The sequence below is a fragment of the Oncorhynchus kisutch genome, linkage group LG1, assembly GCF_002021735.2.
Source record: "Oncorhynchus kisutch isolate 150728-3 linkage group LG1, Okis_V2, whole genome shotgun sequence".
In the NCBI taxonomy this organism is placed as follows: Eukaryota; Metazoa; Chordata; class Actinopteri; order Salmoniformes; family Salmonidae; genus Oncorhynchus; species Oncorhynchus kisutch.
The window spans coordinates 50,809,375-50,822,090 of NC_034174.2; the positions used below are offsets into that span (position 1 = coordinate 50,809,375).

At 41.8% G+C, this 12,716-nt stretch overlaps 1 protein-coding gene across 2 annotated transcripts in view; it reads right to left on the minus strand.

Annotated features, from left to right (window-relative positions):
• The window catches only part of LOC109898341 (integrin alpha-5-like), a 58,182-nt gene extending 46,710 nt beyond the window's left edge, over positions 1–11,472 (minus strand). For both annotated transcript variants that reach the window (XM_020493323.2, XM_031826612.1), the window contains exon 1: positions 11,125–11,472. In XM_020493323.2, coding sequence (XP_020348912.1) covers positions 11,125–11,333 — 209 coding nt within the window. In that variant the 5' untranslated portion in view covers positions 11,334–11,472. The remainder of the gene's footprint in view (positions 1–11,124) is intronic.
• Positions 11,473–12,716: the final 1,244 nt, after the last annotated feature.

The following is a 12,716-nucleotide window of genomic DNA, read 5'->3' on the forward strand; positions in this document are numbered from 1 at the left end:
TTGAACCCAGGTCAGGTACATTGGAATGGTTAACTCCCTTCCCTTCAACTGATGTCATCTCGGGGTGTTACTGCAGTTGTTGCCCTGCCTTAAAAAAGGGAAACACTGCATTAACATAACTTATTCACCAAAACCATTCTACAGCTACTGCTCGTTACATATTATTGCCAGACACCCTCTTTACCAAAACAATGGCCTTTTATCTTAACTAGGCTTATTGACTTACACTGTGGATGTCGCCGAGACACAAACAACAGTGGTATGCTGAAAAACAGCAAACTCTGTTTTGCCATACAGGCGATATCCAATCTAATATGTGGCATGCATGAAATTGAGCAGAACATTTTCGGGCGAGTGTGTCACTCTATTTGTCTCTCTACGACAGCAACTGCTCCACCTATCCCAACTTGAATTATATGACCCCAAACAAGACAGACACAATTGCAACAGGCTTATGATAACATTTGGGAAATCAAAACAGCAACAATTGCTAGGTATTCAATTATTTTGTTATTTCAGCATAAAGAGTAACATTGTCCAGTCCTGACCAGTGTCACATCTACTCCCGCTCATCCCCTCCTGTGTTCGACGTATATTGCCCGGTATACTAACCACCGGTCCTTGATCCATCATTACGCACACCTGGCATCAATCATTACGCGCACCTGCACGTCATCATGAGGCACACCGGGACTTCATTACCTCACTTATTACCTCCCCTATATCTACCACTCCCTTAGGTTCTTTCCCCAGTTAGTATTGTTCCTTTGTTTATGTGTTGACACTACTGTTATGTTGTCTCGGTCCATGTTTGTTGTTTTACTAATGCTTCTCGATTCTCAGCATCTCTGTTACAATGGAAGAAGCAGGAAAACAGAATATATCTGTTGACAAGCAGGGATACCTTCTACGTCAACACCATGACCAGCTGGCACAACTGGGGACGATTATGGAAGAGGTTCTTCGCAGTGTGCAACGTCTCGAACATACCGGGAGGAGATGTCGTCAACTAGCGGAGGATATTCTACAACCAGTCGAGCCAGTCAAGGAGGGCTCCAATGGTGTCAGGTACTTCCTAATCTGGGATCCACAAGAGCAGAGGGACGGTCACGTGATTTTCCACCTCCTAGGGAAGGACTGAGTATTCCATCTTTATCACTTTCTCTTTTTGGTATCCATCACACTAGTTGACTGTCCCTCATGTACTGTGTCTACAGCGTTAGTGGATTCTGGTGCCGCGGGGAACTTTATTGACCAGACCCTTGCCGCCTCTCTTAACATCATCATACCCGCTCTCCGTTCCCGGTCCAAGACCCGCGGACTGTGTCATCGACCTGCTGGCAGGGTCTGTGCCTCTGCGCAGACGCATCTACCCTCTGTCGGTGGCTGAGACTCTGGCCATGGAGCATTACATCCAAGAGGCGCTCCAACAAGGTTTCATCCGCACGTTGATAACAGAGGACTGGCCACTACGAGTACTTGGTGATGCCATTTGGCTTAGCCAATTCTCCGTCAGTGTTCGAGGCATTCGTTAACGAGGTGTTCAGGGAAATGCTGGGATGCCAGGTGGTCGTGTATATTGACATCATTCTAGTCTACTAGGCTACCCTGGAGGATCACATCACTCACGTTCGAGCAGTCCTGGAACGCCTCCTGGCTAACCACCTGTTTGTCAAGACTGAGAAGTGCCAATTTTAGGCTACCAAATCAGCCCGCAGGGACTGAGGAAGGATGACAAGGTAGATGCGGTCAGGTCATGGCCAGTCCCAACCACCATAGAGGGGTTACAACGGTTTTGGGGTTTGCCAACTTCTAATGCCGTTTCATCAGGAACTTCAGCTCCTTTGCCTCACCTCTCTCCTCAAGGGTGGCCCCTGTAGGTTGGTGTGGAGCCCAGCAGCCAACGAGGCCAGCCAGATCCCATGATATCAGTTGGGGTGGTGGTGGATGCTTCAGAGGTGGGCGTGGGTGCAGTTCTGTCTCAACGACAGAAATCGTATCCGTGTGCATATTACTCTAAGAAACTGTCCCCCACAGAGAGGAATTATGACATCGGTGATCGAGAGCTCCTGGCGGTGAAGTTGGCATTAGTGGATTGGAGAGACTGGCTGGAGGGAGCCAAGGAACCATTCGTCATCTTCACTGACCATCGGAACCTGGAGTACACACGGACAGAAAGAGGCTGAATCCGCACCAAGCAAGATGGACCCTTTTCTTCCCAAGGTTCGACTTCACTTCACTGACCTATTGCCCAGGTTAAATAAACACCAAGGCCGATGCCCTGTCCTTTCTACGATTCGGGAGAGGGCCGTGTCAAAAATGCACCTATAATGTGGACATTCGCCAGACGGTCATGGTCAGCCTCACTCTTGGGTATAGGCCTTAGTCCAACGGGCAGATGGAGCGGATGAACTAGGAGCTGGGGAGGTTCCTGATGAGTCGCTGTCAGGACCAGTAGGGAGAGTGGGCTCGATTCCATCCATGGGAGGAGTTCTCCCAGAACTCGCTACGTCACTCCTCCACTGGGTTAACCCCCTTCCAGTGTGTTCTGGGTTTTCAGACGGTCCTGGCTCCAGGGACCCCGGGCCAGACCTAAGCCCCTGCAGTTGATGAGTGGTTCAGGCGCGCAGAAGTGTGGACGCTCACTTGACGCTCACTTGAGACCCAGTGCGCCGTCTACCGTCAAAAGGGGCAGGCAGATCACCACCACAGTGCAACCCCCCCTCCGGACATCGATGGGGTTTAGCCTATTCCGTCAGATCTCTACTGGACTCCCGACATCATGGGGCTCGGCTCCAGTACCTAGTGGACTGGGAGGGGTATGAACCCAGAGGAGCGGCGTTGGGTTCCGGTGGAGGACATTCTGGATCCCAACATCATCCTTGATTTCCACCTTCCCCTCCCGGACCAGGATTCATCATTACACACACCTGGCATTAATCATTACACACACCTGCAAGTCATCATGAGACACACCTGGACTCCATTACCTCCCCTATATCTGGCACACCCTTAAGTTCTTTCCCCAGTCAGTATTGTTTATGTGTAGATGCTACTGTTGTCTCGTTCCATGTTTTATTAAACGTTTCACCTGCTTCTCAACTCTCAGTGTCTCCGTTACAACCAGATTTTTAAAATGCATCATGGGGGGAAAAAGAGCCAACTCCTACAAGGCGACTGAATCAACATTTTCATAATGGCTCCACAACACACATTCTGCCCCCCCAATGCTTAACTAAGCAAACAGAGGGAGACTTAAGCAATTTCCTTCCTGCTGGTGTCAGACAACGTGTACATTTAAATCAATAGCATAAATCTAGTTCTGCCTCAGAGGATGGTAGAAAGGGCGCTGTGGCAGCCGGAGTTGATATAGGCCTCTATTTGTTTAAACATCACTCAGCTCAGCCCCTATGCCAATATTGGCTATGCCCATATGGTGACCCTCAGATTTGAGTAAATGGGTTGTCCTTGACAATTAGTGAAATGAGCATTTGCAACAAGTGACCAAACCCCTGACTTACATGATAGGCCTAATGATAATGTCACAGCTAAATCTCTAGTGTTCCCATTGTGAACTAGGCCTACATGACTAACTTGATGCCCTTTTCTCAGGATTAGTTCAACCATAGTATGACACTGTAGTTGTTCAAAACCTAGGTCTAGGGAGCGTCACCTCTCACTATTTGACCAAGCTACCTCCATATAACCTCGTCCCCAGGCTCAATTGCTACCATGAGATGAACCTACAGTACATGTACAAGGGCTGTGCTTACTTCCTGAGTAATAGGGCAAGATGATACTTCAGTTCAGTCAAAACCGTTGGAGTTCCTCTCTGTTGATGGTCTCCTATTGGTAATTTAAAAGAAAAGGGAGTTGAAGTTCACTATAATAGATGCCTTACGGCCCATGCCCTTTTGTCTTCAGCTGCCATGATGCTGTTGATGACGATAGTCGTTCTAAATAAGCTGTGTGTGTGTCCGTCCTAAAATGTAGGATAAGCCTTTGCCACAATTGCCGAAAAGCCTATTCATTCTAATATTTTTTTTATCAGCATAGGCCTGGAAAAATGTGAGGTTTTAGGGGAATGGTGTTAAAGTTTCATGACATTTTTCCTTCTACTGTAGGCTAGATCATTTTATATCAATGAATCTGTAAATATGAGAGAATTGATTATAAACAAGTGAACTTGAAGTTTAATGCATTTTTCCTAAAAGGATCGGGATGGGGTATGGGTGGCACAGCAGCGATGCGCACTTGTCAAAGTGTTTATGACAATAGCAGGCCTACAATGCACTGGGTCATTTGTGTACATGTGATGTACTGTATGAAGTGTGAGCACATTACACAAGTTCAGTTGTTGATTTGATCCATGAAGGTTGTGGTACCACTACATTCCTATAACATTAGTTGGACAAAAATAATGCAACTCTTGAGTACCTAATTTGATGGTACTCAAGACAAAAACGCATTTCAGTTGGTAGAACAGGCCTAATTGTGTTACTTAATTTCAGCTGTGAATGCTAAGATTTTTCTTTTAGTGAAAGGTGAAAAGTGGTGTTTACCTGCTGTGGGCGTCGGCTAAGTAGGCCTAGCTACATGTTTGAATCTTATTTAATCTCACTCACCAATTAGTAAAACAGCAGGGAGCACCTCTTGTATTTGTCAAAGTCAATGACATCCCTATTCACCCAAGGATTTGAATTTCCCCTTAATATACAGTATATGATCCAACTCCCACAAAATGCTGAATATGTAAGTGTGTAATATATCACAAAATAATAGCTGAATAATGACAAATGCTCAATCTGGTACAAGCCTAGTTACTGATCAGAGGCTTTGCTGAAGAAAGTGAACATTTGGCAAATGGCCTTCTTAGCTGAGTTATACCAATTTTGGACAGAAAATGTGATATATTACCTTAAAAAAATGTATGGCAATGTTTATATGACCCTGATTCAAACAACCCCTTATTTACCGAGTGGTGCAGCGGTCTAAGGCACTGCATCTCAGTGCTAGAGGCGTCACTACAGACCCTAGTTCGATTCCATGCTGTATCACAACTGGCCTTGATTGGGAGTCCCATAGGGCGGCGCAAAATTGGCCAAGAGTCGTCCGTGTTAGGGTTTGGCCAGGGCAGGCCGTCATTGTAAATAACAATTTGTTCTTAATTGCCTAGTTAAATAAAGAAAAAATTAAATACCACTTTCTTGCAGGTATACCCTTTTATACATATCAGTTGTTTTTTTTAAACCATGGGGGCTGTTTGCATTTTAAATTAGGCAGGTGTTAAACAATGGAAGTGTTATTGAATTTACAGGAATCATGATTAGGTCTTTGGTGGATTTTAATTTGCAATGTGTTTTACCCCTTTCCCCTTTCAGATACACCAAAAAACAGGCAAAAAGAAGCAGGCATGGTAAATTTGTGGGATTTAGGTCTGTGTATGAAAGGGATATTACAAGCAAAAACAAGTTTCTTCAACATTTACTTGCCTAGGTACTAGTATCATCAGGTGGATGATAATGGTAAGGAGAAGTAAACAACATTTTAAAATGAATCGTTTTGGTTGAGAGTTTTACATTATTTTGACCTCTCTACGTCATAACATAGCCTATTAGCTAGAAAGGAAACTCCAAACACATTTTCACTAAGAACAGCTGTTACGCCTCGATCACACCTACAGCGTCATTGCAATGTGTGACATCAGGGTCAACATTTCTAAATGGTTTGATATACATTTAAATATGATTTTCTTTCTGTTTCAAATGTGTAGTTACAGGAATAAAAGTCCAGATAGGCACAATGAGACCATAACTCCAAGCAAAACAAAACATCTACCTACATGTCATTCAAATTGTCACATGAAACATGGACACTGCATCTTTCTTTGTCATGCCTAGTAGCCAAGTCTGTCTGTGCTTTAGTCAACTTGTCAATCATGTTAAACATATAAAAGATAAACAACAGGATTTCTATATTTAAAAAAAAAATTGATATAAGAATTTAATACAATAATATAATATATCTGGGTTCTGTCAACAAAATCATTGACAATAATAACCAATAATGAAATCATTATAATCGGTAAACCATTGAAACCACACATCCTTGTTTCAATCCAAACAGTTAGATGTGCAACTGCAAACTGCAGCTAGGGCATATCTCTAGTCTAGCAATAGATACTGATTTTTATGGCTGAATAGCGTAATTTAATAAGATGACCAATGGTTAGCTAGGAATGTAGGATATATCAGTTAGGCTTGGGCGGTATATATTATATACCGTACACCGGCGTATATTCCAATACCATCAATACCGTTGAAACTATATCTTTGAAGTTTACCATTACATTTAAAAATGTGTAGCTATTTTTTAAAGTAAATACCTGCTGTCAAATTATGCAATACGTTAGGAGATAAAGCAGATTGCGTTCTTATTTCACCTGTCACATTATTTTACATTATGAAACCTATGTAGTTACCCAGAACAGTTGAACCAGTCATGTGTTTGTTTGTAAATAGCACAATGGGAGAAAACGGTCCAGCTGTGTCCAGCTGATATATTGAAAGTCTGCAGTGTTTTTTTTTGCTTCAATAGTGATCAGGGACATGCAACTATAGCTTTCCTTCACAGAAAATACATTGGCTTAATTTTCATCAGTGCAACACTATTTTTGCTGGCAGCCACACAAGTAGATGAGTTTACAATGAAAAAACAAATAATTATTTTGCAAAAATGATGGATGGCCTTTGTATTTTTAATGTTTAGGCCTATCATAGAAAAAGTGTTACCACCTACATTTTCAAATGTTTTGCTTAAAGGTAATCATGCATTTTACAGGATAAATAGGATGGCTACAGAAAAGTTACAGAGAAAAGTAGCTACACATCAGTCAGAGCGTTGTCTGCTGATAGAATGCCCGTTTGTGAATTCTCATCGGAGTTTAGAAGTGCAACTGAAGCACGAAAATAGTCTGATGCCGAGCAGAAATTACAATAAGAATAATTTTAGATCTGCGTTTGCAAAATGCAGCAAGATATTTCTTAAGTGTTTTATATTTTTTTCCTGAGTGAAAAACGCTGAATTCTAGAAATACCCCTAAGTATAACTTGCTATGTAATAAGTAAGTGGCTAAATGAATAAGTTAAATAAATTAGAAATACATTTTCTCCATTCTCTGCTTGTTAGCTCCTCCCCCTCTTCTCCAATCAGAGCAGGCAGGCCCATTGCCCTAGCGACTCCAGACTCCACACAGACACAGGTCTGTGTGGAGTCATATATATATATATATACATATATGTATACACATATATACAGTATATACAGTGGGGAGAACACTGTCGATTTTGCAGGTTTTCCTACTCACAAAGCATGTAGAGGTCTGTAATTTTTTATCATAGGTACACTTCAACTGTGAGAGACAGAATCTAAAACAAAAATCCAGAAAATCACATGTATGATTTTTAAGTAATTAATTTGCATTTTATTGCATGGCATAAGTATTTGATACATCAGAAAAGCATAACTTAATATTTGGTACAGAAACCTTTGTTTGCAATTACAGAGATCATACGTTTCCTGTAGTTCTTGACCAGGTTTGCACACACTGTAGCAGGGATTTTGGCCCACTCCTCCATACAGACCTTCTCCAGATCCTTTCAGGGCTGTCGCTGGGCAATACGGACTTTCAGCTCCCTCCAAAGATTTTCTATTGGGTTCAGGTCTGGAGATTGGCTAGGCCACTCCAGGACCTTGAAATGCTTCTTACGGAGCCACTCCTTAGTTGCCCTGGCTGTGTGTTTTGGGTCGTTGTCATGCTGGAAGACCCAGCCACGACCCATCTTCAATGCTCTTACTGAGGGAAGGAGCGTGTTGGCCAAGATCTCGCGATACATGGCCCCATCCATCCTCCCCTCAATACGGTGCAGTCGTCCTGTCCCCTTTGCAGAAAGCATCTCCAAAGATGTTTCCACCTCCATGCTTCACGGTTGGGATGGTATTCTTGGGGTTGTACTCATCCTTCTTCTTCCTCCAAACATGGCGAGTGGAGTTTAGACCAAAAAGCTATATTTTTGTCTCATCAGACCACATGACCTTCTCCCATTCCTCCTCTGGATCATCCAGATGGTCATTGGCAGACTTCAGACAGGCCTGGACATTCGCTGGCTTGAGCAGGGGGACCTTGTGTGCGCTGCAGGATTTTAATCCATGACGGCGTAGTGTGTTACTAATGGTTTTCTTTGAGACTGTGGTCCCAGCTCTCTTCAGGTCATTGACCAGGTCCTGCCATGTAGTTCTGGGCTGATCCCTCACCTTCCTCATGATCATTGATGCCCCACGAGGTGAGATCTTGCATGGAGCCCCAGACCGAGGGTGATTAACCGTCATCTTGAACTTCTTCCATTTTCTAATAATTGCGCCAACAGTTGTTGCCTTCTCACCAAGCTGCTTGCCTATTGTCCTGTAGCCCATCCCAGCCTTGTGCAGGTCTACAATTTTATCCCTGATGTCCTTACACAGCTCTCTGGTCTTGGCCATTGTGGAGAGGTTGGAGTCTGTTTGATTGAGTGTGTGGACAGGTGTCTTTTATACAGGTAACGAGTTCAAACAGGTGCAGTTAATACAGGTAATGAGTGGAGAACAGGAGGGCTTCTTAAAGAAAAACTAACAGGTCTGTGAGAGACGGAATTCTTACTTGTTGGTAGGTGATCAAATACTTATGGCATGCAATAAAATGCTAATTAATTACTTAAAAATCATACAATGTGATTTTCTGGATTTTTGTTTTAGATTCCGTCTCTCACAGTTGAAGTGTACCTATGATAACAATTACAGACCTCTACATGCTTTGTAAGTGGGAAAACCAGCAAAATCGGCAGTGTATCAAATACTTGTTCTCACCACTGTATATATATATATATATATATACATATATATATACAGCTGAATTGACTGTCTGCAATTTGTTTATGTTCATTTAAGCTTGTTAGCATATTTACTTAGCAGCCTCCATGGAAACTCGCTATTACTTTTACTAATTTGTAAGCATTGTGGATTATAGATGCCCAATAGGCTTTTTTTGGCGCCACCTTGTGTACTAAACCAGTAATACTGTAAATCCCGGGGTAGAGAAGGACAGTATGATAATATGATACTGCCCAACCCTAATATCAGTCAGCTAACCATTTACAGTAACAGCAGTTCATTAATAAGTCTAATACACACTAAATATAATGCAGAAATTGAGAAATCTTACCTTATCTTGGCACTGTGGCACAGTATGAGCAACTATTAATCAATGAGTTAATAGATTATAGATTCATAGAATGAAGTTTGAAGAGTGAACTACTTTGAAAGAAGAGGAAGTGTTGGACGTGTACTTGACCAGGTGTTCCACGTTCCCGATTGCTCTGTTTAAACTTGGAAAACAATCTGTTAATCCTTGAAGTCAACATGAATTCCCACACTTTGGCTGTTGTTAAATCGTGTGCAGTATCACACAAGGTCTTCATCACTTGACTGTCATTCAGAAAATAATTTCCTGAATCAGCTGTTGTGCGAAAATGTCCCCATGTAACTAAACAGCTAAACACCAAACAACTATTATGCGTAATTATTGAATAATCCTGTTAATGACAGTATCGATTTTTGTTTCATTAATCATATTAAAGTTACTCTTTCTGCTTGAAGTACTGGATTTTGCAAACACATACATTATTTTGGATGTGTGCCCTTGAAAACGGTTTTTACACCTTAACATAGGGAGACATGAAATGTTATGAGGTTACAGTACACTTCCGTGATCGCCACACACACACAAAAAGAGTCCAACGGCAATATCCAGGAATTTCACAAGATCAAGGTCAATGTCTGATTAAATTGTTAAATACTTAGTATATGATATAACAAACAACATTATCATAAATGTAAGGAAAGAAAGGTGAGTGTTTTATGTAAAACGATTGTTGCCAAGGCATGAGAAAGGGTTTAAACATAGGTTTGATTCACCTCGTGAATTATATTGAATGTGTCCATGTTCCCCCTTTATATCTTAATGTATTCACATTATTTGTTTAAAATTAGTATTATGAATGACTTTGTAACAGCTCGAAACAGTCGTCCACTACAAGAAATGCTCACTGGAACCCTAGTTTATAAAAACAACCAAGCACATTCATTTTCAATGGAACGTTGCGTTTGCCTTGCAGCTTTCTGTGTGGATAAATCGAACATATGCATCAAATTATATAAGTAGAAGGCTTGACAGATGGTGAATGTTGAACTTTTGTTCCACCCATGTCCAGATGATGCTGCGTACCATTTTGCGCAAAACACTGTAGGTGTTTTCGAGGCATTAAACTGGTTAAAAAAAAGCTTCGCTATGTGTTGCCAAAAATGTGTTATGTGTTAGCTATATGTTGGTGTCCGAGTCAAGATAGCTTCCCTGCAGCCAGCGGCACTTGCCTGACTGGTAGGTAGCCTACATGCGGGTGCTTTTACAAAGCCTATGTCAGATACTCCAGTGAGTGTAATTTGCTCAATATATTTAGCTGATAAATAAAGTTGACATAATTTGAAAGAAGATATTCTCCTCTTTTATACTGTAGGTATGTAATTCACAATCCGTCTATACTGTTTGTTACTAGCTGTATTCATACAACATTTGATATAAAACATATATATTTCCCCCTTTTATATATATATTATAGTGGACCCCTGATTGAATACCCCTGAGCTAAAACTTTAGATAATATCACACACCATGAGGGGAAATTGGGAATAATTCCACCCAAAAGCGGTGTGTTATTGTAGGGAAGAAGGGGGCAGGAGCTGTGGCGTTGGGCTTGTCAAAAGCGTGTTCCCTTTGCTTCTATGTAGCCTACAAACCGTTATTCAAATCGTATGTGTAGGCTTGTTAGGCAGCTATATAACATGGTAATGTAGTTTAGGCCTAAACTGTGATATTAGACTGTGAATAACAACCATATCAAAATAGCCTTTATGGAATCATTAAAATCATAACTTTTTAAGTGAATGAAATTGTGTATTCTTGAGCCAAACAGTTGCCTAGAACAATATAAAGAAAGCAAAGCTAACCGAGGGGTAAAATAAATAAGCACTCACCTAGACGAATTGTTGTAGAAAATATCCACCGAATAACCGAAAAAACTGTCCTTAGGTCCAGTGTAGACGACGCGGTTTTCCGTTTCCAAGTTAAACGTTGCGCACTGCTGGATAAAAACCAATGTAAGTACAACGAACAGGGCGCAATAACCTGGATTTCGCGGGGTTGAGTTTACTGAAATTGTTGCAAATTGCCGTCCAGTGCCCATTTCTTTTGTGCGTCTTTTCTTTCATCGAATCGCTAGATACTGTTTAATATGTTGCGAGGTGTGAAACTCATCATTCGCCTGCGTAATATGTTTGGTAATGCATATTCCAGCAGAGACCATTAATTCATTGTGAATTGAATAGGACCCAGTTACACTCTGCTTCTCGCTCTCATAGGCTACTTGATTTAGACTCGGGGAGGGAGATACATTTCGGGGTGGAGCTTTGGATATTAAACATGGGATGTGGGAGCACTCATTACCTGTTTTGGTGTGTGTGTGTGTGTGTGTGTGTGTGTGTGTGTGTGTGTGTGTGTGTGTGTGTGTGTGTGTGTGTGTGTGTGTGTGTGTGTGTGTGTGTGTGTGTGTGTGTGTGTGTGTGTGTGTGTGTGTGTATTCTATGAGATGTGGGCCCATCAAAGTCGATGAAAAAAAGCTAAGCATAGATTGTTAAAATTTCGCATTTTCAACAGTGCACTTCATTTAAAGATAAGGGGTGGGGAATGGTGGGGCAGCAGAGATGAACACAGAAATATAATTAATAGAACCTGTGTCCCCATTCAAGTCAATGGTGGCATAATGAGTGGACTGGCAGCCATTTCGACTGTACCCATTCCTAGGGGTGCGTTCATAAATTCACTCTGGCTATCTAATCTGATTTCAGAACATGTCATCTGAGTGTGTCAGAGCGCAGAATAACTGATGAATTTATAAACGCTCAACACCCATTGAATACGGCCGGTGCCAGTAAATGTCAGCAAATAAACTTAGTTAAATTGTTACCAGCATCACAGTTACAGTCACCAACGCTCTGGATAACATGAAAACAGCCTTACCAGCTCTTCTTGGGCGAGTAAAATGGTGTGACCGTGACCATTGAGGTTCTCTCATTTTTGTCTGGAAGTAGCTATCTAGCGAACGTTAGCCAGTTAGCTTAGGTGCTTGACTACCATTATGAGGTCAGAACGCTCTCAGATCAACCATACAACTCAGCCAGAGCATCAAGTGTGCGCCCTAAATGCAGGAAGTGTACCCTTCATTCTATGCTGTGATTTGTTAAATCAACTCAACTGACATTACAAAAAATACATTCCATTGCATGGAGCCACACCAGTTAGCATAATTTGAATTAACATTCTATTACCATGTCAATTCAGCATCAGTTGATAGAACATTCCAAATTACCATGGAAATGATTGCATCACTATACCAGGCAGCCATTATGAGGGTACCCAGGGCCATGAGTTTACAAGTCAAATTGCCAAGGTTAGAGCTTCCAAACCCGTTCTATTCATTCTATTTCTATGGGTGCGTTCGTAAATTCACTCTCGAGTTCCAGAGAGCACTCGTTCATAAATTCAGAGCGTTGTCCGATTGTCTGTTCAT